Source organism: Oryx dammah, unplaced genomic scaffold (genome assembly GCF_014754425.2).
Source record: "Oryx dammah isolate SB20612 unplaced genomic scaffold, SCBI_Odam_1.1 HiC_scaffold_28, whole genome shotgun sequence".
NCBI lineage: Eukaryota > Metazoa > Chordata > Mammalia > Artiodactyla > Bovidae > Oryx > Oryx dammah.
The window spans coordinates 50,405,788-50,431,649 of record NW_024070212.1 but is presented as its reverse complement, the minus strand read 5'-3'; the positions used below and the strand labels follow the sequence as shown (position 1 = coordinate 50,431,649).

The 25,862-nt window shown below is 35.0% G+C and overlaps 1 protein-coding gene across 1 annotated transcript in view; it reads right to left on the bottom strand.

The window, feature by feature from the left end:
- Positions 1–25,862, bottom strand: part of HFM1 (helicase for meiosis 1) — a 114,626-nt gene that overhangs the window by 35,840 nt on the left and 52,924 nt on the right. The window contains exons 20-29 of the mRNA XM_040232342.1: positions 25,521–25,612; positions 23,983–24,089; positions 23,842–23,889; positions 15,061–15,158; positions 14,850–14,978; positions 7,536–7,621; positions 7,218–7,301; positions 6,936–7,093; positions 4,420–4,523; positions 3,825–3,971 (exon numbers count right to left, since the gene is read on the bottom strand). Of these exons, the coding sequence (XP_040088276.1) occupies positions 3,825–3,971; positions 4,420–4,523; positions 6,936–7,093; positions 7,218–7,301; positions 7,536–7,621; positions 14,850–14,978; positions 15,061–15,158; positions 23,842–23,889; positions 23,983–24,089; positions 25,521–25,612 (1,053 nt within the window). The remainder of the gene's footprint in view (positions 1–3,824; positions 3,972–4,419; positions 4,524–6,935; positions 7,094–7,217; positions 7,302–7,535; positions 7,622–14,849; positions 14,979–15,060; positions 15,159–23,841; positions 23,890–23,982; positions 24,090–25,520; positions 25,613–25,862) is intronic.

The following is a 25,862-nucleotide window of genomic DNA, read 5'->3' as shown; positions in this document are numbered from 1 at the left end:
TGTAGCCCACCAGGCTCCTCTGTCCATGGAATTTTCCAGGCAAGAATACTAGTGAGCTGACATTTCTTACTCCAAGGGATCTTCCTGATAGAGGGAGCATAGCCACATCTCTTGTATGGTGGAATATAATATAATCCAGAATCTGCACATATAATGTCTGGCATACAATAAGAACTTATGAAACCTGCAAAGAGGCAGGACCATATAACTCATATTTAACTATATAAGAAAATGAAGTCATCTGAACCTCAGGATTTCTTTATGGAAATATCTTTTTAAATTTCTTCAGTTTTATTACTAGTGTCAAGACTACTCAGATTTTCTATTTCTTCTGTCAGTTTTGGTAAGATTTCTTGTCAAGGTATTTGCTCCTTTTTACCTAAATTATGTCAAATTTATTGGTAAAGTTATTTATAATATCTTGGCAGATTCTTTTAGGCTTATAAGATCTGTAATGATATCACCTTTTTCATTCTTGATATTGTTAATTCATGTTTTATCTCTTCATTTTCAGTCTTCTGTGGTCTTCTGTGTGTTTATCTCTTCCTGGGTTTGCTGAAATTCTGAATCTGTGGGTTGATGTCTTTCACTGTTTTGGAATGTTCTCAGCCCGTCTCTTTGAATACTGCATTTGTCCCATTCTTTCTCTACTCAGACTTTATGCATATGTTAGCATTTTGAGTATTATACTCTTGTGTTCTTTCTGTTCTCTTATCTCTGGGGCTTCCATTTGGATATTTTCTATTGATATGTCTAACAGTTCATAAATCCTATGTTTGAACATATCCAAACTAATATTAAGCCTACCTAATGAGTTCTTCACTCAAGATACTACATTTTTCAGTTCTAAAAAGTTCATTTAAATCTCTATGGAATTCCAATTTTCTGGTGAAAATTTCCATCATTTCATTCATTTTGTATATTTCTTCCCCCATTGTTTTATAATCTTTAAATGCCAACTCTACCATTTGAATCACCTACAGGGCTGTTTCATTTTCTTATATATAGTTAATTATGAGTCATATAGTCATGCCTCTTTGCAGGTTTCATAATTTCTTATTGTATGGCAGACATTATATCTGCAGATTCTGGATAATGTTATATTCCACCAGCAAGAGTTTTCTTTTTTCTCTGTCAGGAAAACATAGTGAATGGCTGATCCCACAAACTGTGATGCAGCCAAAAAAAGTGCAGTTTGGTGCTGTTAACTTGATAAATAACAACTAATTGTTTTGTGTATAATGTAGAATAAAGAAGATTAGTGGCATTCTATCATTTTTGGAATCATTAAGAATCAAATTTCTCAGCATGGCAGAAAGGAGATACAGATCATTGAGTATAGATCATTGACTTTAAGGATAAATACTATAGCTTGGACATTTAACTATAAATAAATTATGTATTTTGTCTTTAAAAACAAAAAAATCACATATTTCATAATTTTGTGCATGGAAAAAAGTAAGAGATAATCTCTCAGTGGCAAGGAGCTCCTCAAGCACACAAATTATTTATCATGAAAAGAAACCAGAGATCTTTGGAGAAAAGGCTGGTCTGAGGCTAGAATTATAAAAGGTAAGCCTAGAATATCATATCATCCCACACAGCACAAAAGCTATCAAAACTACTAAGGACACAGCAAAAGGATTCAGGAGCCAATCTGGTATATCTAGATGGTATCAAGATGATATATCTATGATATTTATGAGTAATCAGCAATTTGAATATTAACTCAGTATTGGGTAATAATTAGTTACCATTAGTTTTTTATGTAATGCAGTTATTTTTTCTTAAATCCTTACTATTTACAAATATATACTAAAACAGTTATGGAGGAAATAATATAATATCTGATTTTCTTCAAAAAAATACAAGAGGAAATATGAACAGAGGTACAGATGAAACTATATTAGCCCTGAGCTGATAACTGTTTAAGGTGGGTGATGGGTACATATACACTTCTTTCTACTTCTCTATTTGAATGTCCCATTAAAAAAAAAAATTGTCACCTGTTTTGTCTTATCAAATCTGTTAATTCTTGTACATCACTTACTCTCTCCCTAACATGGCCATAAGAATGGAGTGGGTATGAAAAGGGGAAATATATATAAAAAAATAGTCTTTTTTTTTCACCAAAAATCACCCAGGAAGATTCTTGAGCTTTCTTTGAAGAAAGGAGTACAAAATGCTGCAGTGTCTCTTTGGAAGGAGCCTGAGGTCCGCTGAAAGGAATTGTGACAACGGTATTCAGCCAGCAGGGATATTTCCTGAAGATGCACCCAGATGGTACTGTTGATGAGACCAAGGACGAAAACAGCGACTACACCCTCTTCAATCTAATCCCTGTGGGCCTGCATGTGGTGGCCACCCAAGGGGTGAAGGCCAGCCTCTATGTGGCCATGAATGGTGAAGGCCATCTCTACAGCTCAAGATCAAGCCCTGAGACTCTGGAGTGGGAGCACTGACTCCAAGACCCTAGACTACCAGAGAACTAACCCTAGGGAGTATTAAATAGTGAGAACTCACATAAAGGAAACCACCTGAATACAAGACCCGGCATCACCCAACCACCAGTAGCACCCTGTGAAGGACATCTCATCTAAACAACAAACAAAACAAAAATATAAACCCAATCATCAGCAGACAGGATTACCACCTTACTCAGCCTTGCCCATCAGAGGAAAAACAACAACAACAAAAAAAACTCAGCACAAATCTCTGCATATACAAAGCTTACACAAACCACTTGATCAACCTTAGGAGGGCAGAAACCAAAAGGAAGAAAAAATTCAACCTTGTGGCCTGGGAAAAGGAGACCTCAAACACAATAAGTTTAAAAAATATATTGAAAAGTCAGAGAAATACTACACAAATGAAGGAACAAACTAGAAACACAGAAGTCCAAATAAATGAAGAGGAAATACAAAAATTACCTGAAAAAGAATTCAGAATAATGATAGTAAAGATGATCAAAACCCTCGAAAACAGAATGGAGAAAATTCAAGAATCAATTAACAAAGACGTAGAAGAATTAAAGAATAAACATACAGAGACAAATACAACAATTACTGAAATTAAATACTCTAGAAGGAATCAATAGCAGAATACCTGAAGCAGAAGAATGAATCAGTGAGCTGGAAGATAAAATGATGGAAATAACTTCTGAAGAGCAGAATAAAGCAAAAAGAATGAAAAGAACTGAGGATAGTCTCAGAGACTTCTGGGACAATATCAAACACACCAATATTCAAATTATAGGTGTCCCAGAAGAAGAAGAGAAAAAGAAAGGGTATGAGAAAAATTTTGAAGAGATTATAGTTGAAAATTTCCCCAACATGGAAAAGAAAATAATCAATCAAGTCCAAGAGGGGTAAAAAGTCCTATATAGGATAAACCCAATCAGAAACATGCCAAGACACATACCAACCAAACAAAGATAGAACAGTAAAAGCAGCAAGGGGAAAGCAACAAGTAACATACAAGGGAAACCCCATACATTTAACAGCTGATCTTTCAACAGAAACTCTGCAGGCCAGAAGGGAATGGCAGGATATATTTAAAGAACTGAAAAGGAAAAACCTACAACCAAGATTACTGTACCCAGCTAGGATCTCATTCAAAACTGATGGAGAAATAAAAAATCACCCCAATCAGACAAATACTAACTAGAAGAATTCTTACTATATATTATTAATGCAATTATTAGAAAGCCTAAACATCTAATTCCAGAGTATCCACAATCTAAATGAAGCAATACTATACTGATGATACCATCTCCAGCCTTATATTTGCTTTAATGCAAAACAGGAATAAACATGGCTGTTTACCTTTTCTGGGCCCTGCTACAGTAGATCTATCTGAATGTTCAGAATGGGACATCTCTGTTTCTGATTTTTTTTGTATAATTATTTGATTTCCAAATCTCTTGGGTCCTAAGTAAAAGACTGTAAATTTCCGCTGTATATCAAGTCCAACTGGAAAAAGAAAAAAAAGCATACAAATGCTTAAGTCATATATATTCATGCATGAGATCATTAATTTATTTTTATACCTCTTATATTTTATACCTCGTTGAACTAATAAGCCTAACAAGTTCAGGAAATAAAAATGTTTTAAAGAAACATTAAAAAAGTATAACAAGTGAAAAAGTACACATCTGTCATAAAAATAAAAATCAATGCTCCTACAATAATTGAAATTTACCTTAAAAAAGAAAATGGCCATAAATGAACAGATGAAAATTTAATTTTATTATCCTCGTCTATACTATCTTTACATCTCCAAAGAAACTTCCTTTAAAATTATTCATTTTACTTAAATTATTTTTATACAATAACACTTATGTTTCTGTTTACATAAAGGAAACTTTTAAGTGCTATCATATTTTTTACATTCATGTATTCATTATTTCAATGAACTTACCATATTCTGAACTAATAAGATTTATGCTAAGATCTTCAGATTTCAGAGCTCTCCTCACATCAAACTTTTTAGCCCAATTTCCAGCTTTTAGCAAAACAGAATCCCTGAAAAAGGTAATATGTCACTTAAATTGTGATCTTGAATCTTAAATGAAATAATAAATTAATCACCAACAGCTAAGTGATACTAAGGTATATCCCATCTGGTAGTAAACTTAAGTCAGTTTCTGAAAACTACTTTCCCCAAGTTCTTTGCATAGGGAAAATGGAATTTCAATGGAGCTACTATTTCTATAATTTACTTAACTATATGTTCACCCAACAGCTGGTTCTAAGTTGCAATCACTTCAGGCCCACCTGTACATATAGTTGTTCTTGACAACCTATGATCTTGCCCTTAAATCACTACCACTTTTAAATGGCTATACTTACATTACATGGATTTGTGAGAACTTTGAGTATTTTTTAAATGATATGAAATAGTTTGTACCTAATAACATCATATCACCAGCAGTCAATTCTGTGATTGAACTTATTTTAGCCTCCTATAGTCTAAGTCTTTAGATTTATTTGTCACAGAGAATAAAGATTAATATAAGTATATATTCTCTTTAAGTGTATTATGGCTAGTTGCAGGAAAGTAATTATCAGTGAAAAACATATCCTTATCAGTCACTGCACCCTCTTTAGGATCCTTGCATGGGGTGTTTTAGGAAAGTATCTTCCAGTACACTGGCAACAGTTAGGAGATTCCCATTTCAGTTAGTACCATCGTGAACTTACAGGTATATTATATGCTTAGGAGCATAGACTCGAGTCAGAATGCTGGGCTTTGAATCTAGTTTTTGCTATAGACTACCTATATAACAATTAAACAGTTTAATACCTGGAACTTACTAAGTGCTCAAAAAAGTATTAGCTGCAGCTACAACTATTATCCTCAGACTTTGCTTATGACACCCTGGGAAACAATATATAAGAATATCAGAAAAAAGGCTAAAGTAAAAATTATAGAATGATATGCTAGAGAACAAAATATAAGGCAAGGTATCTCCTTTATCTATTGGATCTGGTTGCCTGGGTCCTACAGTGGCTCTAGCAGTTAAATTTTAATACAGAAATAGAAAATATATTTTGAAGATTGCACTCAAAGAGTAATAAGTTCATGAATTATAGGAGAAAAGCAACAAAATAAAGTTCAGCAATAATGAATTAGAGCTACTCCTAAAGTTCATCTATTACTTGTTTCAAACCAAAGACTTTATACTTTGTTAATTTGAGTATTCAGTTCAGTTCAGTTCAGTTGCTCAGTCGTGTCCAACTCTTTGCAACCCTATGAATCGCAGCACGCCAGGCCTCCCTGTCCATCACCAACTCCCAGAGTTCACTCAGACTCACGTCCATCGAGTCAATGATACCATCCAGCCATCTCATCCTCTGTCGTCCCCTTCTCTTCCTGCCCCCAATCCCTCCCAGCATCAGAGTCTTTTCCAATGAGTCAACCTTTCGCATGAGGTAACCAAAGTATTGGAGTTTCAGCTTTAGCATCATTCCTTCCAAAGAAATCCCAGGGCTGATATCCTTCAGAATGGACAGGTTGGATCTCCTTGCAGTCCAAGGGACTTCTCAAGAGTCTTCTCCAACACCACAGTTCAAAAGCATCAATTCTTCGGCACTCAGCTTTCTTCACAGTCCAACTCTCACATCCATACATGACCACTGGAAAAACCATAGCCTTGACTAGACGGACCTTAGTTGGCAAAGTAATGTCTCTGCTTTTCAATATGCTATCTAGGTTGGTCGTAACTTTTCTTCCAAGGAGTAAGCATCTTTTAATTTCATGGCTGCAGTCACCATCTGCAGTGCTTTTGAAGCCCCCCAAAATAAATTCTGACACTGTTTCCCCATCTATTTCCCATGAAGTGATGGGACCCGATGCCATGATCTTCCTTTTCTGAATGTTGAGCTTTAAGCCAACTTTTTCACTCTCCTCTTTCACTTTCATCAAGAGGCTTTTTAGTTCCTCTTCACGTTCTGCCATAAGAGTGGTGTCATCTGCATATCTGAGGTTATTGATATTTCTCCCGGCAATCTTGATTCCAGCTTGTGCTTCTTCCAGCCCAGCGTTTCTCATGATGTACTCTGCATAGAAGTTAAATAAGCAGGGTGACAATATACAGCCTTGATGTACTCCTTTTCCTATTTGGAACCAGTCTGTTGTTCCATGTCCAGTTCTAACTGTTGCCTCCTGACCTGCATACAGATTTCTCAAGAGGCAGGTCAGGTAGTCTGGTATTCCCATCCCTTTCAGAATTTTCCATAGTTTATTGTGATCATAAATAATCTAAAACAGACCTAATATTAGTACCTTCTTTAACAGGTAATTTCTTTTGTCCCATTATAGAATCAGGAAAATGTAATTTAATTGACCCCACCATTATTTTACTACTCTTTGCTTCAGCAGAGTTTTTCTTTTATGATACATGCTTAAAAATAAAATAGAAATTTCATACTTACATAATTTTGTGCTTAAAAACCAGTTGATTATCTGCATCACCTATGATCAAGGTGACATAGTGAGAATTTGGTGCTGTTCTTTTAGTTCGTAGCTGTTCAAAGTTTTTTAACATAACAGTCACTAATATTTCTGCCATGGTATCACTATATCTTGTAATCTTTAAAAAAGGATAGGTATAAAATGTGTTAAAAATAACCTTACTACTTATATTCAGCTCCAAATCAGCTATGGGTAGCTTTACTCCTGAAAATCAAAACATATGAAAAATAGAAAATATTTACCTGTTCCACTTCAAGTTCATATTTTGGTAGATACATCACTGTTTCTTTTATCTGAGTTCCAAAAGGGGGATGTCTATTTAAAATCTAAAACAACATACTTATATCATTATGTTCTTACTACAACACTAAGAACTCTTTTAGTAAAATACCTTTTATAGTTAATAGTTTTAATATACTTATTACCCAAAATTTTAAATTAAAAATATATATGACTATGACAGGGAAAATAATTTTTTAGTAGAAATAAAGATATAAATGTCAGGCTTTAGAATGTATACAGAACTCAAAAAATATTAGGAATAATTAAATATTAAATACCAGCTCAAGTTCCCTTGCATCTGTTTCTTCTATTTTTTTAAAAGAAGTCAAACCTGCATTTACCATTGCATTTGATAATGTTATACCTGTGGAAAATTAATCAAACAGTAGTTTTTAAACAATACATTTTAAACTAAATCTACACTTAAATATTTAACATCTTCATTACTAAAGAAAAGAAAATCTGAGAGCAGACTAATGATTTTTAAAGTTTTAAAAAGATAGTCTAAATTGGATTGATTGGGCTGTGACATTATTTGGTTGTTCATATTTATTTTTTCAAACTCAAATAGAAAACACATATGCTTTATAAAATAAAGAGGAATTATTTGATTCACATGATGTCTCAACCCTTAGTTTTACCTTATGTCATTCACAGAGCAAGTACCAAGAAACATCTATGGTTATACTCGTGTTTTTTTTTTTTAAAGGCAACATGACTCAAGGATGGAATATTGTTTTATGAAGCTATGGCTCTCTGAGCATTTGTCTTAGAAATTGAGTTCTCTCTCTGTTGCTGTAATTTAGATAATTTTACTCTTCTGCCTAAAGTTTCCAATGTCTTTCCATTGCATTTAGAGTAAAGTGGCAATTTCAAACTCTCTTACCCATGTGACTTGACTACAGCCTACCTCTCCACCTTAATTTCCTGCCACTCCCTTCTTGCTGACTATACTGCAGCCACAATGGCTTTAATTTTGCTCCTTCAACACATCAAGAGCTCTTCTGCCTTTGTACCTTTTCTGTTTCTTTATGCATTTAAGAAACCATAATTTTTAATTCTTATACTCACATGAATGAATTTAGCCAAATCCTCAAATAGAAAATATTGTCAGAAGTATAAATTTCCAAAGTAGTACCATCTTGTTTAAGGAATATATATTACTGGGGAGGGTATGATGATACTCCTTTCCTTACTCAAAGCTGACTATTTTTGAGAATTTCTCTTACTCATTCTTAAGACACAATTCCTAGTATTCTTAATTCCTTAATTTTAATTTCCATTTTCCCTTCTAATATTTCCTGAGTTTTAATTTTTAGCTGATACACTGTTGAAAATCAACTTGTATTCATTATTTTTTCCTGATGCTCAATTTACTTATTTGTTTGGATTCTCTCACTTTTCTATTACATGAATTTTGCTGGGCAATATTTCTTTCTGTTCAGCTGTACTGAGGAATTGTGAAAAACATGTTTGTGTTCAACAGTTTGGAGGGGATAGAATGCAACTGATGCCCAGACTGACAATATTCTAGAAAGTCAGAAAGACTGACTTCTTCAAATATAGTGAAATTTTATTAATAATCATTTTATGGATAATTTATACTTTAATCATTTTGCTACTTGTGAGCATTTAAGATTATGCAATGATAAATAATTTGTACCTTTGTACAAATTTATATTTGTACTTTTCTGGAAATATTTCTATAAATTTAACTGTTAGTGAAACAGCTGTTTTAAAAAGATTGTGCAATTTAATTGATACTATTAGACTTAAGCTCCAACCAACACTGCATGAGCAAGTTCATAACCTTATTTTATCTCCCTACAAGACTTTTAGTTTTTGCTCATTTGGTGAGTGAATATTTTTTCATTTTTACAATTTTACTGACTATAACTGATTTACAATAAACTTGACATGTGATTTCATGTGTTTATGTGTGTATGAGAAACTATCACTACAACCAAGCTAATAAACATTATTGCCTCTAAAAGTTTTCTTGTGCCCCTTTGTAATTTGTCCTGCCCTTCCCACACTGTCCCTAAGCAACCACTGATCTGCTTTCTATTACTATTCTATTTTCCAGTCTTTCATTTAAATGTAATTAGTCTGGCTTCTTCTACTCTGTATGATTACTGTAAGATTCATCCATGTTGTTATTTGTGTCAACACTTCATGCCTTTTTATTGCTGAATATATATATCCATACCATGGGATATAACACTAATTTCCATTTGCCTGTTCATGGATATTTAGGCTGTTTTCAAATGTCTTTGTTATTAGAATTGTGTGTCTACATGTTTTTTTTTCTCTTGGGTACCTAACCATGACAGGACCAGGTGGCATGGTAGGTTTATGCTGAACTTTTAAAGAAATAATCAAATGGTTTTCCAAAGTGGTTTTAACATTTTACATCTCCACAGTGAGAGTTTCAGTTGAACCATATTCTCTCCAGCATTTTGTCAATTTTTAATTGTGTACTGTGTGTACTGTATAATTTTAATTGTGCTAAATTAATTAAATAAATTTAATAATTTTTGATAAATATAATTAGCAAATTTAATTTTAATTGTGTGGATGTATACTGGTATCACATTGTCATTTTAATTTGCATTTCTCTTATGACTAATGATGTTGAACATCTTCTCAGGTGCTTATTTGCCATACACACATCTTCTTTGATGTTTCTATCTTTTTGCCCACTGTTTTATTCAGTGGTTTGTCTTATTATATATTCTAAGTACAAGTCTTCCATAACATATATCTTCTGCAGATATTTCCTTACAGTCTGGTGGCTTATTTTCTCTTCTTCCTCTTCCTTCTTTAACAGTATTTTATGAAAAGCAAAGTTTTAAGTTTTTATTAAATCCACCCTTTTTTCTTTTATAGTTTGTGCGTTTGCACTGTATCTAAGATATTTCTGCCAAATCCAAGATCACTTGTTGCCTCTGAAGATAGAGGAAAAGGGCTATGATCAAGGAATCAAGTATTCTCTAGAAGTTGAAGGCAGGAAAATAAGATTCACCCCTAAGGAAAACAGCCTTGCCAAACCTTGATGTTATCCCAGTGAGACCCACATCAGAAATCTACAGAACTTTAAAGATAATAAATTTCTGGTGCTTTAAGCCACAAAGTTTGTGGTAATTTGTTTTAACGGCAATTAGAAAACTAATATAGCATAGTTTTCCTAATTTTAGCTTCTGATTTTTTCTTACTAGTATGTAGAAATAAAATTAATTTTAACATATTGATCTTGTATCTTTCAACCATGCTTAACCTCTCCTACCTTCCATGGAATTGTCTACATAGATGACCATGTGATCATGTATTAATAAAAACATGTATACTTCTTTTCTAACCTGTACGCTTTTTATTTTTCTTGGCTGATTGTACTGATTAGAACTTCTAGTATAATGTTTACTGGAATTAGTAATAGCAGGCATCCTTATTTCATTCCTGATCTTAGAGGTAAAGTATTCAGTCTTTCACTATTAAATATAATGTTAGCTATAGGTTTTTCATCGAAAAAGCAAGAGAGTTCCAGAAAAACATCTATTTCTGCTTTATTGACTATGCTAAAGCCTTTGATTTTGTGGACCACAACAAACTCTGGAGAATTCTTAAAGAGATGGGAATACCAGACTACCTGACCTGCCTCGAGAAACCTATATGCATATCAGGAGGCAACAGTTAGAACTGGACATGGAACAACAGACTGGTTCCAAATAGGAAAAGGAGTATGTCAAGGCTGCATATTGTCACCCTGCTTATTTAACTTCTATGCAGAGTACATCATGAGAAACGCTGGGCTGGAAGAAGCACAAGCTGGAATCAAGTTTGCCAGAAGAAATATCAATAACCTCAGATATGCAGATGACACCACCCTGATGACAGAAACTAAAAAGCCTCTTGATGAAAGTGAAAGAGGAGAGTGAAAAAGTTGGCTTAAAGCTCAACTTTCAGAAAACGAAGATCATGGCATCTGGTCCTATCACTTCATGGGAAATAGATGGGGAAACAGTGGAAACAGTGTCAGACTAGAATCCACACTGGTCTGCTTGCTGATGGACCTGGCCGCGCGCTCAGGCCAGCTCTGTGTGTGAAACCAGGTTAAAAGCCCAGGGCCCCAGGGAAGATGTCGGGCTGCCTCACTTTTCTGAGTCTAAAAATAGGATGATGACCTAGGGCTTTTGGTGACAGAGTGTGCGGCTCTAAAGCACATGTTCCAGCTTTCTTGCATGTTTAGCTTGGGTTTTGTGAGTGCATTGCTATTTACCCCCATGAAATCACGTGTATAACACTCTGCTTTGTAACTGGATTGTATTATCTCTTTTTTCTGTTACCACCCATTTCATATTAGCTGCATTGTTAGTCAGCTTATAATTAACCATGAATCATTTTAGCGGCCTGTCAAAAGGTAACTAGTCCATTTGGTGGTCTTTTGACACTCTGTTTTTATAATTTGCATCATTGGCTAATTAGTTGATATTTAAAGTACTTTGACGATTTCTCTGTGGTTTCATGTTGCTTTCTTTCCGAGTATTTGTTAAGGAACAGTTCTGTATGTTTTCCTTGCTGTTGGAGTTCTCTGACCATGTGTGTTTGCTTTCATCATTGGTTTTGATTTCCTGTCGCATCCTGTTGTCTGCTTAGTCATCGTCAATCCAGACCCCCATCCCCTGCCCCCGAGGCTGTAGTTTACCCATCCATCTCCCTTCTCCCGTCCGCCCACTTGCTCTGGTCACAGTCGTGCTGTGGTCCACAGTGTGTGTGCCCTTAGTCGGGTCTGTGCTTTGTCTTCATGTCTCATTAAATGGTGTTTTTCCCCCATAGCAGTAAGTTGAATTGGTGTGTCACTATGCAGTTTCAGGAGAAGGCAATGGCAACCCACTCCAGTACTCTTGCCTGGAATATCCCATGGACAGAGGAGCCTGGTAGGCTGCAGTCTATGGGGTCGCACAGAGTCAGACACGACTGAAGTGAGTTAGCAGAGTTAGCAGCCAAAGTCACTGCAGATGGTGACTGCAGCCATGAAATTAAAAGATGCTTACTCCTTGGAAGGAAAGTTATGAGCACCCTAGATAGCATATTCGAAAGCAGAGACATTACTTTGCCAACAAAGGTCCGTCTAGTCAAGGCTATGGTTTTTCAGGTGGTCACGTATGGATGTGAGAGTTGGACTGTGAAGAAGGCTGAGTGCCGAAGAATTGATGCTTTTGAACTGTGGTGTTGGAGAAGATTCTTGAGAGTCCCCTGGACTGCAAGGAGATCCAACCTGTCCATTCTGAAGATCAGCCCTGGGTGTTCTTTGGAAGGAACGATGCTAACACTGAAACTCCAGTACTTTGGCCACCTCATGCGAAGAGTTGACTCATTGGAAAAGACTCTGATGCTGGGAGGGATTGGGGGCAGGGGGAAAAGGGACGACAGAGGATGAGATGGCTGGATGGCATCACCGACTCGATGGACGTGAGTTTGAGTGAACTCCGGGAGTTGGTGATGGACAGGGAGGCCTGGCGTGCTGCGATTCATGGGGTTGCAAGAGTCGGACATGACTGAGCGACTGAACTGAACTGAACTGAACTCATAGGTTTTTCATAGATAGATGTCCTTCATCAGTTTGAGAAATTTCCTTCTTTTTTAAGTTTGTTGAGAGTTTTATTAGAAATGGATTTTGCATCTTGTCAAATTTTTTAACATTACTGAGATGACCATCTGGTATTTTTTAGTTTAATATGATAAATTACACTGATTGACATCAAGTGGTAAACTCATCTTGTATTGCTGGAATAAACCACATTTGACCATGATATGTTCCCCTTTTTATTTATCACTGGTTCAATTTGTTAAAATTTTATAAAGAATTAGTGTACTTATATTACTAAGGGCTACTGGTCTGTCCTTTTCTTGAATATCTTTGTTAAGTTTTGATAACAAGGCAATGTTGGCCTCAGAATGAGTTGGGAACTATCACGCCCCCCTCCTTTAAATTTTCTGAAAAAGTGTTTAGAATTAATACCACTTCTTATTTAAATGTTCAGTAGAATTCACCAGTGTAGCCTTCTATGCATGGGGTTTTCTTTGTAAGTTTTAAACTACAAATTTATTTAACAAATATATCCTACTCATGCTGTTTCTTCTTGAGTAGACTGTCAATTTGTGTTTTCAAGGAATTTTTCCATTTCATCAAAGTTGAGGAATTTAATGACATAAGGTGTTTTATAACATTTTCTTTCTATCATTTTGTTATCTATAAGATCTAAAGTTATATCTCACATTTTTGTTATTGGAAATTTGTATCTTTTTATTTCTTGATCAGTCTGACTAGAGTGTTAATGATTTTAAAATAATCATCTTTTTGTTTCATTGATTTTTTAAAATTTATGTTCTTTCAAAATTATTTATTTTCTGCCCACTTTGGGTTTAATTTGCTCTTTTTCTCATAACATGGAAACTGAAATAATTGTTTTGAGACCGTTCTTCTTTTCTAAGATAAGTGTTTAGTGCTATAATATTAATAACCATTTTACCTAAGTTCAAATTTTTCTGAAAGTTGTGATTTTTTAAATGTTGTATGTAACCTCCTCCTTAATTCAGAAATCATGCATTTATGGAGTGGGTGTGGCATTTGCTTTGCCACAACTTATATACTGACAGGAAGGTGAGCCTTAATCAAGAAACTTTCTTCTACTTTGACCTTACTTTTATGATCCAATCTCCACCTTCACCCCAGCTCCCAGGACTGGTCAGCTCCTGACTGATTTCCCTCACTGATTTCAAACTTCAAGGAAATACAAAGTAGTAATTCCTCACAAAATAGTTAGAGATCTTTGTTCTAAGGAATAATCAGAGAACGCTTAGCAACCCATTACCTAAAATTTTAATGTCCTCAAGATGCATATAAAGTTATAAAGTTAATAAGACTATCAGTCATGAAATAACAACTGTCTTTTTGGAGTCCTAGCTATCTAAGAAGGAGTAGGGTCACAAAGCCAAAGACCCCAAACTGGAAAATTCCAAAGTGTTTGAGGCATATCCCAGTCTTTGTAAATAGCACCCTCTAGAGTTTTTCAGTTCGTGTTGTGAGCTAGATCCCAACAGACAGGAAATAAATTTGTCTACAGAATTTTACAGTATCTCTATGAAAATCAGTGCTAATATTGAAATGTTACTGAAAAAAAGAGAAAAAAGTATAAATAAGTGGCATAATTTTTTGTAATGAATTAGGGATGACCAGGACTGCTAGCTCTGTACCTTGTCATTGAGATCAAAACCAAATAGTCATAAAAGCAGAAGAAAGAACACAATATAGTTACCTAATTAATAAAAAAAAATTTCATTCTGGTTTCAGAAAAAATTTTAAAATAAGAGTATTCATTTGTATTAAGTTTCCAAATTGATTTCAAATGAATTCTTTAAGCAGAAGAAAACGAAAATCAGATTTTCAAGAGAAGGAAAGTACAGTAACTTACTTAGACCCATAGGCACAATTTTCCTTAAAGGTCTACCATCATAGAAGAATGTTCCTAACAGTGAAATACAGAAATAAATTGCAGACATTGATACACTGACTACCTGTACTCAGTACTTACCAATTTTTTCCAGCTGTTTGGATACATGTGGAGAGTTTTCCCAAAGTTTACATCTAAAACATTTAGCTAAAATCAAACTGTTCAATAGTATAGCAAACTTTTCTTGAGTAGCCACAAAATCTGATAACCCTAAAAAAAAAGTTTCCAGTATTAAATATAGTATACTATTTTATGGGGAAAATATTGAAAATCTAATAAGCCTGTAACATACATCTTGTAATTCGTGAGCCATTTCTGAAAATCTTTGAGGTATCTTGTATCAAAGCAAAGTCTTGTACGGGAATGCATCCTAGTTGAGCCTGAATAAGACTGGGGAAAGAAGAAATTTCATTATTTCTTTTTTTTTTTTTTAAATGTTTTTTTCCTTTATAATACTGTATTGGTTTTGCCATACATCAACATGAATCCGCCACAGGTGTACATAAGTTCCCACTCCTGAACCCCCCCGTCCCACCTCCCTCCACATACCATCCCTCTGGGTTATCCCAGTGCACCAACCCCAAGCATCCTGTATCGATCGAACCTAGCTTATGTTTCTTATATGATACTATACATGTTTCAATGCCATTCTCCCAAATCATCCCGCCCTCTCCCTCTCCCAGAGTCAAAAAGTCTCATTATTTCTTTTTAAAAGTTACTATCTCACAATATTTGACTTAGTGACTGAAGTCTGTCTTCTTAAAATTCCTCTCTGCCTTGATTTCTGTAACATTATACAGCTCTGTATCTTTTATCATTATTGTTGCAAGTTATTGTTGACTTCCTCTTCACAACCTCTGAAAGGTCAGTTCTTATTTCTCTACTCTTCTTTATTTACTCAACCTCTCTTTCTCTCAAAAAAAAACCTCATTTCTTCTCAAGACTTTCATTATAATCTCTAGACTGATAAATTTCAAATGATCACAGGGCACTTGCACTTAGACTGTTTTTTCTTTCCACCTCAATACATCTAAAATTGTTTTCATATTCTTCTCCAATGCAGCTCTGTCTTTGGACTTTACTATATATAAGTATTATAGAAAACAACACAATTTATATAATCAACAAATATTTATTAAGTGCCTACTGAGTTGTAAAGCATCCTGTTAGGTGCTGAAGATTCTGTTCAACATTTGAAGGTTGGTAGCTTATTAGTTCGGAGAAGGCAATGGCAACTCACTCTAGTACTCTTGCCTGGAAAATCCCATGGACGGAGGAGCCTGGTAGGCTGCCATCCAAGGGGTTGCTAAGAGTAGGACACGACTGAGCGACTTCACTTTCACTTTTCACTTTCATGCATTGGAGAAGGAAATAGCAACCCACTCCAGTGTTCTTGCCTGGAGAATCCCAGGGATGGGGGAGTCTGGTTGGCTGCCGTCTATGGGGTCGCACAGAGTCGGACACGACTGAAGCGACTTAGCAGCAGCAGCAGCTTATTGGTTGATTATTAGAAGCAAGCAGTTGCTTGGCTATAAAAATTTGAGTGGTGATAAGAGGGGAGAAAAGGAGTTACTATCTATTGTAACTACTGTATCTCAGGTCTTTGCTACCTCTTTTGTCTGTTTACTTATCTAACCAGGCCTTTATATGCAAATCCCAAGATTCTAACTAAAATTATTAGACTCACATTTTCTAGGGGGATCTAAGATCAAAAACTGGTATACAAAGAGAAAGGGTAGAATAGTTATATTTCATGGCTTGCTTTTAGTAAACAATATATGAAAATAGAAAGAAGCAACTAACTCACATCTCAGAATGGATGTATATAGCTGAAACTATAGATGGGCTTCCCTGGTGATTCAGCGGTAAAGGACTTGTCTGCCAATGCAGGAGACATGGATTTGATCCCTGGGTCAGGAAGATCCTCTGGAGAAGGAAATGGTAACCCACTCCAGTATTCCTGCCTCAGAAATCTCATGGAGTTGCAAAAGAGTCAGACAGGACTAAACAACTTTTTGGCTATAATATATTGTAGCCATATATTGCATATATGCTTCTTAAAATTATTTTGCTACATCTATTTAGAAATGATTATACACTCCAACGTTCATAGTAGCATTATTTACAATCACCAAACAGAAGCAACCTAAGTGTTCATCAACAGATGGATGGGTAAAGATTGTGGTACATAAATATACAATGAACTACTACTCAGCCACAAAAAAAAAGAATGAAATTTTGTCATTTGCAGCAACATGGATGGATTTGGAATCATTATGCTAAATGACTGGAGGAGGGCATGCCAACCCACTCTAGTATACCTGCCTGAAGAATCCCCAAGGACAGAGGAGCCTGGCAGGCTACAGTCCATGGAGTTACAAAGAGTTGGACATGACTGAGCGACTAAGCATAGCACAACATGCTAAGTCAAATAATTCAGACAGAGAAAGACAATTATTATATGATATCACTTTTATGTCTTATCTAAAAAATAAAACAAACTAGTGAATAGAGCAAAGAAAAAGAAACAGATTCACAGATCCAGAGAATAAACTAGTGATTACCAGTGGGGAGAGAGATGGGGACAGGGCAATATAAGGGTAGGAGGAATATAGGGTTATTATGGAATTATATGAAATCATGTGTGTGAAACTTCTAAAAATTGTAAAGCACTGGCAGGAAAGCTATGACAAATCTAGACAGTATGTTAAAAAGCAAAGATATCGCTTTGCCGACAAAGATCCTTATAGTCAAAGCTATGGTCTTTCCAGTAGTCAGGTACAGTTGTGAGAGCTGGACCATAAAGAAGGCAGAGCGCTAAAGAATTGATGCTTTTGAACTGTGGTGCTGGAGAAGACTATTGAGAGTATCCTGGACAGCAAGGAGATCAAACCAGTCAATCTTAAAGGAAATCAACCCTTGATACTCACTGGAAGGATTGATGCTGAAGCTGAAGCTCCAATACTTTGGCCACCTGATGTGAAGAGCCAACTCATTTGAAAAGACTCTGATGCTGGGAAAGATGGAGGGCAGGAGGAGAAGGGGGTGACAGAGGATGAGATGGTTGGATGGCATCACCAACTCAATGGACATGAATTTAAGCAAACTCTGGGAGATAGTGAAGGACAGGGAAGTCTGGCATGCCGCAGTCATGGGGTTGCAGAGTCGGACATGACTGAGCGACTGAACAACAACAAAAATTAGAAATTAACAACAAAAGAATGACTATTTAAAAAAATTACTACTTTACAAATTTTAAACAATTTAAAATAATTCTTAAAGAGGAAACCAAAACTAAAAACTAAAGAAATTATAAACTATTTAGAAAGAACAGCAATAGATTTAGAAAACCTATAGAACAGCATTAGAGTTACCACTCAAAGTGGTACTGACTGGAAAATCTGTCTGAAATATTTTATAGAAAAATTTAAAAAACCAAAATAAATGGAGAAAAATATAATTGAAAAGATTACAAAAAGAAGTAGATGGGAAAAAATAAAGACAAAATGAGAAATTAATGAAATAGAAAATTATAGTAAAGATAAAAAATGTAAAATTAATAGAATATTAATATGATCAATAAGTCAAAAATAAATGGCTTTAAAAGATCAAACTTTAGAAATCGCTAGCAAATCTGATTAAGAAAAAGATGATACAAATAATATTAGAAATTAGAAAAGACATATTTAGAAGAAATTTTACCTTATTAGAGTACAAAATACTTTATGTCATAAAAACTGACAAGCTGGGTGAAATGAACAGCTTAGGAACATATAAATTAACAATAATTTATTCAAAAAAATTAATAAAAGAACAAAAGATATGAAATAAATTGCTGAGAAATCCAACTTTTAGATTCAGTGACAATGGTGAGCTATAGCGGGTAGCTGGCTCTCTTCTTTGAACTCAAGACTATTTTTACAAATAAGTGAGAGAGAAGTTGATGGATTCCAGAATCAAACCCAAAAAGTATGAGAAATTCTCTGGTGGTGAAACACTAGAAACTTGACAAATAAAACAGTAATGAGACAAAGATATTTGCTCTCTCTGAAACTAGAGAACATATACTAAAAGTTCTACCTACAACAAGATAAGAAAAATAGTTATAAACTATTAGAAATCAAGAGATAAAACCATCACTATTTATAGATAATATGGTTGTCTCTCTAGGTAATCCCAGCAAACCATTTAAAGGACAACTCACATTGTTAAGGGAGTCCAGTGAGAACCAGGTAAAATAATCAAAATTGTTCTTGACTGACTATAAAAAGGAATGTAAAGGACTCACAATATCAAACTCTATAAAATACCAAGAAATAAACCTATCAAGAAATATAAAACCTAGTTCTAATGAGGTGGATGAAACCAGAGCCTATTATACAGAGAGAAGTAAGTCAGAAAGAAAAACACCAATAGAGTATATTAAAGCACATATATGGAATTTAGAAGATGGTAACAATGACCCTATATGTAAGACAGCAAAAGAGACACAGATGTAAGGAACAGACTTTTGGATTCTGTGGGAGAAGGTGAGGGTGGGATGATTTGAGAGAATGGCACTGAAACATGTATATTATCATATGTGAAAGAGCTTGCCAGTCCAGGTTCGATGCATGAGACAGGGTGCTCAGGGCTGGTGCACTGGGATGACCCTGAGGGATGAGATGGGAGGGAGGTGGGAGGGAGGTTCAGGATGGGGAACACATGCACACCTATGGCTGATTCATGTCAATGTATGGCAAAAACCACTACAATATTATAAAGTAATGAGCCTCCAATTAAAAAAGATTAAAGAAGAAATAGAAAACCTAAATGATGAGTTATAAAATATCACAGAAAGACAGAAAGATCTGAGTAGATGGCTAGAGATATCATACTTTTAGATTTCAGTACTGAGAAAGACGAATTCTTCCACAAACTAATCTATAAAACCAATTTCAAAAGGCCTTTTCCTAGATCTTGACAAACTGATTCTAAAGTTCATAAGGAGGAAAAATGCAGGAATATTCAAAATGTTTTCTAAAGAACATTAGGAAGGGACTTGCCTTGCTGCTGCTGCTACGGCTGTCACCTCAGTCGTGTTCGACCCTGTGCAACCCCATAGACGGCAGCCCACCAGGCTCCCCCGTCCCTGGGATTCTCCAGGCAAGAACATAGGAGTGGGTTGCCATTTCCTTCTCCAATGCATGAAAGTGAAAAGTGAAAGTGAAGTCGCTCAGTCGTATCTGACTCCTAGCGACCCCATGGACTGCAGCCCACCATCCATGGAATTTCCCAGGCAAGAGTACTGGAGTGGGGTGCCATTGCCTTCTCCAGGGACTTGCCTTACCAGATAACAAAACATGCAATAAAATGGTAGTAAGTAAAGCAAGGTGGTATTGTCATAGCAACAAAATGAACAGACTAACCGTTAAGTGTCCAGAATCACACCCTTAGGAATATAGTTTATGTGAAGATGGCATTCCAAATCAATTGGCAAAGAGAGAAAGACAACATATTTATTAAACACTCCTGACTGTCTTTCAGGGATGAAATATAATTAAATTCTTAATTCATATCACATATAAAAATTAACTCCAAACCTATGAGAAGCCTTTAGATAAAAATCAAATGATTTTAAAGTATTAGAAGAGATGATAGGAAAAGTCCTATGATCTTAGGATATGTGGCAGACTGCTTTATCTATGTAACACTCATTTTCTATTTCCATCTTAATAGCAGAATCCTAATATTAATAAAGGCACAGTAAGAACATGACATTTCTCTGTCTCCTTTGCACTTGGCTGTAGCAATGTACTTGTGAAAGTGTTATCTGAGACTTCCAAGAAACCTACTGAAAAGAGAAAGGATATTCAAGTGTAATAATGGCTGAATCTTTAGCAGTCATTATGAACAATGAGGGGACCTTGAAATAGAAGTCATGTGTGGGACAGCAAGGCAGAAAGACAGGAATATAGATTTGAAAAATTCTGAATATAATTTTTCACTCATTAGATTAACAAAACTTCAAAGATACAAAACAATTATTGGGAGGATGTATGGAAATCATTCTTTTTACACTGTAGATGACAACTGTAAATAAGAGAAGCTTTTTGAATGCAATTTGCATTAAATATTAAATCTTCTCATGTATACTCTTTCACCTGGAAATTCTTGAAAAATATGGCATAAATATAAGGAAGTTCATTTCAGCCTTATTTGTAATAGCAAAAATTTATAAGCCATCTAACTCTTCATCAATAAAGGAACGGTTAAAAATTACAATATGTTCATACTATAGAATACACTGCTGTTAAAATACACATTGGTATTAAAATAAATGAGGTTAACATGTGTAGGTACTAATATAGAATCTTCATATCACAAGCACAATAATTACAGTAAGACCTTTTTATATACAGATATAACATGTCTATTAGCACATATTAAATATATATGTACTAAATAAATAGAAAGGAAATTGGAATGACCCACAGAAGACTACTGATAATAGTTACTTCTGGGGGTCAAAGGAGACCTGATTTTTTTGCTTTATAAATTTTAATTTTGAATCTTCAAAAATGAATCTATGCATTATTTATTATATAGGTAATTTCTATAAGAATTATATAAGAAGAAACAAATATGAAAAGATATCACTGATTTGGAAACACATCCTATAAGTTCATTGAAAAATACCAATTAAAGAAAACAGAGCTAATGCTGAAGAAGATAGACTTCAGAATTATGAAAAATTAAAGACAGCAATAAAGGGCAGAAAATTGAAGGATAAAATTTTTAAATTACGAGGATTAACACCTGCCTGTAAAAGAACCGATCTGAAATTCAGCAAAGTAATAAGAATATAAGAGAGACATGAAAGTGGTAAATATTAGCCTTCATTACCCACCAAAAGACTGTACATTTTAGATTAAGAAAATGCCCCTCAGACAGTCACTCTTCCTAGTCATGTCAAGTAGTGACATAAAGTGGAAAATTACAAAAGAAAGCTAATTTATGATACATGTGTAAGCATGTGTGCCAAGTTGCTTCAGTTGTGTTGACTCTTTGCAACACTATGGACTATAGCCTTCCAGGCTCCTTTGTCCATGGCACTCTCCAGCCAGAATACTGGAGTGGGCTGCCATGCCCTCCTTCAGGAGATCTTCTTGACCCTCAGGAATTGAACCTGATCTCTTACATCTCCTGCATTGGCAGGTGGGTTCTTTACCACATGCGCCACCTGGGAAGCCCTATGATACATATAGAAATAATTATAAAGTCATGAATTTTACGAATCTGACAGTCCTAATCAAAAGAATGCATGATCCAATCTAAGGCAAGGTAAGTGAAAGCATTAAAATTGCAAATATAGTGTTCCCAACAAGATGCTTGTGTGAAAATATCTTGATTTAATTTGACTCAGTAGTTAATGCAACAGGGTATATTGAGAAATCCATTGTGAGACTCAAGAGACCTAGACTCTAATTCTATAGCTGCCCTCAGTATAGCACCATAACCTCAAGCAAGTCACAACTTACCTAGGCATCACTTACTTCATTTGTAAAATGAGAGGATTGGGGTACATGATCTCTAAGTTCTGTATGATCTCTGCTGCTGCTGCTAAGTCACTTCAATCATGTCTGACTCTGTGTGACTCCATAGATGGCAGCCCACCAGGCTCCCCCGTCCCTGGGATTCTCCAGGCAAGAACACTGGAGTGGGTTGCCATTTCCTTCTCCAATGCATGAAAGTGAAAAGTGAAAGTAAAGTCGCTCAGTCGTGCCTGACTCTTAGTGACCCCATGGACTGCAGCCCACCAGGCTCCTCTGTCCATGGGATTTTCCAGGCAAGAGTACTGGAGTGGGTTGCCATTGCCTTCTCCTGTATGATCTCTAGGGATATTTAAATTTCTAGAGAAATATGGCTAAGAAACAGAACACTAATTTCTGCCCTCCAAGCTGTACATCTGCCTGATGAGTAAGTATACAAACAGTGAGAAGTTTGTTTCTGAGATGTCAAGGTATTTGGGAGATAAAAGTTTAATAAGACTTTAGAAGTATCCTAGAGAAAGAGTGACCTCTTTTAGCTAAGGAGACAAAAGGAAATTCTTTGGCCAACTGGTTTTATTGAGCCCCATGAAAAAAATCATTTTTACTTGAAGGCACATGATCTAAATCAAGTTGCTTAACACTAAGATATAACTACTCAGAAAACCAATCACTTGGTACAGCAGAAAAAGTATCATTGCCTGTGTGATTGCAAACTGAGTAAAGTCATTACAAACTACAATGTAATTTTAGTTTACTCTTCCAGTTACTCTCCTCTATACAGACTTCCCAATGCTGGCAGAACAGTCACCCCATTATCACATATGCATTCCTTCAATCAGATTATTTCTTTTAATATGCCTTTCCTAGAACATCACTAATGTTCTAAAGACATTTACTACATGTGTTTTCATACTGTCCATTATTTTTATACACATGCTTCTCATGCCAGCCAACGTGAAAGTTCTTGTAGATGAGAAGCACATCTTCTTTATATTGTCTACCATGCCTCAACAGATCACACTCTCAACGTTTGTTGATTTAAAAATTCACAAGTTATCTTTTTAAATTAAAGACCGAGAGTTTGGAGAAATTAATTTTACATCTGCATTCTGACTCCTCATTCTTATGTAAATGTTCTTTGTTTGTATTGCTGCTGCTGCTGCTAAGTCGCTTCAGTCGTGTCCGACTCTGTGCGACCCCATAGACGGCAGCCCACCAGGCTCCCCCGTCCCTGGGATTCTCCAGGCAAGAACACTGGAGTGGGTTGCCATTTCCTTCTCCAATGAATGAAAGTGAAAAGTGAAAGGGAAGTCGCTCAGTCGTGTCCGACTTTGCGACCCCATGGACTGCAGCCTACCAGGCTCCTCCATCCATGGGATTTTCCAGGCAAGAGTACTGGAGTGGGTTGCCGTTGCCTTCTCCATTCTTTGTATTAAGGAAAACAAATTTAAAATGTTTTAAACTTATAAAAAACCTTCATAAACATGAACCATGGACAAGTAATTAGTATTTTAAGACATTTAACAATTAATTTTCTTTACCAATTTACTTTCATTTCTCTTGTTTTAATCCTTCCTTCCATTGGAAATCTGGAAATAAACAAGGCAAACTTTTATTATTATTACTTATTTTAGCTGAATGAAACCTTTTTAAAAATTATTTAAAACATTTAATTTCTGTACCTGATAGTTATCCGATTTGGATCTTTGTTCAAAGTATTCAATGCTTTCTTTTCATTTATTCTTAATTGTACATCTAGAAATTCCTTGCAGCTGGCTATCATTGTGACCTATAAAATTTCGGCATTTGTTCATTTGGTTATGTCCATTCTTTACTTCTTTTCTCTCATTTATTTTTCTTTACCTATTTATCTTTAATGCTCCTTTGGGACATCACATTTAGCACATGTTGCCTTATACATTTGCTTCTTTAAGGATTCATTCATTCACTGACAAATATTTACAAATACCTGTTATATATGCCAGACACTCTGCTACACACTAGGACTATACCAATAAGATTGTAAAGGTTAACAAGATGAAATTTAAAATATTCAGCCTAGCATGTGCCATATGATAAGCACTCAATAAATGAAGATTTCGTTACTACCACTATTACTACTGTTATATTATTGTTCAGACTTCTATAGTTTGCAAATGGTTACACTTATGGAGGATAATTTTTTAATGAAAAAATGCTGTTGGTATAAAGAAATTTATATTCTAGAACCTACCTAATTCTCCCAAATGATTTTTAGCAAAGCACTCTGCTTTGAGTTCTCACACCTCTAAAATGAAACTAGCACCTTTTCTAATTCTAATTCTCTTTTACACTTACAGAACTCAAAATCAGATGGGTTAATGTTAACTCTTAATTTCTTCTCAGTTAAAAATAATATTTAACACAACACTGTAAATCAACTATACTTCAATAAAAAGTAAATTAGAAGAGTATTTACATGAAAATACAAGCCTTCTACTCATCAATTTTGTACAACTTTTAGTCTCAATAATCTTATTGTAATAATCAACTTAGATATTTTAAATAGTTTAAATTTGAGAATAAATATAAAAGTCATGTTTCATGTGCATATTCCCAGTTAAGGAAGGAAGGAGCAATATAGTCACAGGTGCCAAAAATATGACTATGCTTCTATTCACTGCTGTAGCTACAAAGGTACCCCACTGGCAATATTTTAGGATAGCCTGTTTTTACTTCCCATTTTCTCCAAAATTAGTTCTTTTTTTCTGGCCTATCACCAATACTATTCTCTTTCTACTGTTATTGTTATCCTGATGCAAAGGATTTAGGGAAGAGTTGCAAGTAAGAGGCATGTGTCTTTCATTCATGGCAGACTTTCATAATATATCATGCCACACCATCTTGGAATCTTTCTCAACATACTATACTTGGTAGCCACTACCAAGGTAATCAGAATTATCACGTAAGTTGAAAGGTAGTTGCTATCCTTTCTTTGGGTATGTATATAAATTTTCTTAGCCCTAATACAAAGATTCTATTGGAAATATATTCTAAGGAGTAATATTCCATATTTTACAATTAAAGGCAAATAAGGAGGAAAAATATATGCACTACTAGAAATGCTTTCTTCTCTGCTCATTTATTCTTAAATTGCAGGAGATATACAAATCAGTTGTTTCCCCAATATTATTTTATACTATATCATTGTATACTTATTTTCTTGTGAAAATTAATTTACCAGATCTGATAAAGTTTCTTTTCCACTGATTGTATAAAATTTCTTCACTGTCTCAAATGTAATATAATACCAAGCCATCAATCTTCCTGCCTCTGTGGAGAGAGATGGAAAAATAAACATTCCAAATCAGCTGATACAACTTGCATTTTCATCAGTTTAACACACATTTCTTTACCATCTCTACTGTGCCTTTAATAGCATCAGGTACAGAAGACTCCAAAAAATCTAGAAAACAGTTTCTGGAAGTTACAGTTTAGCTAGGGAGATAGCCACATGTGAAATAGCTAGACTAGAGGACAAAATCCAGTTAATAATAATGTTTACATATACCAACTTCATACT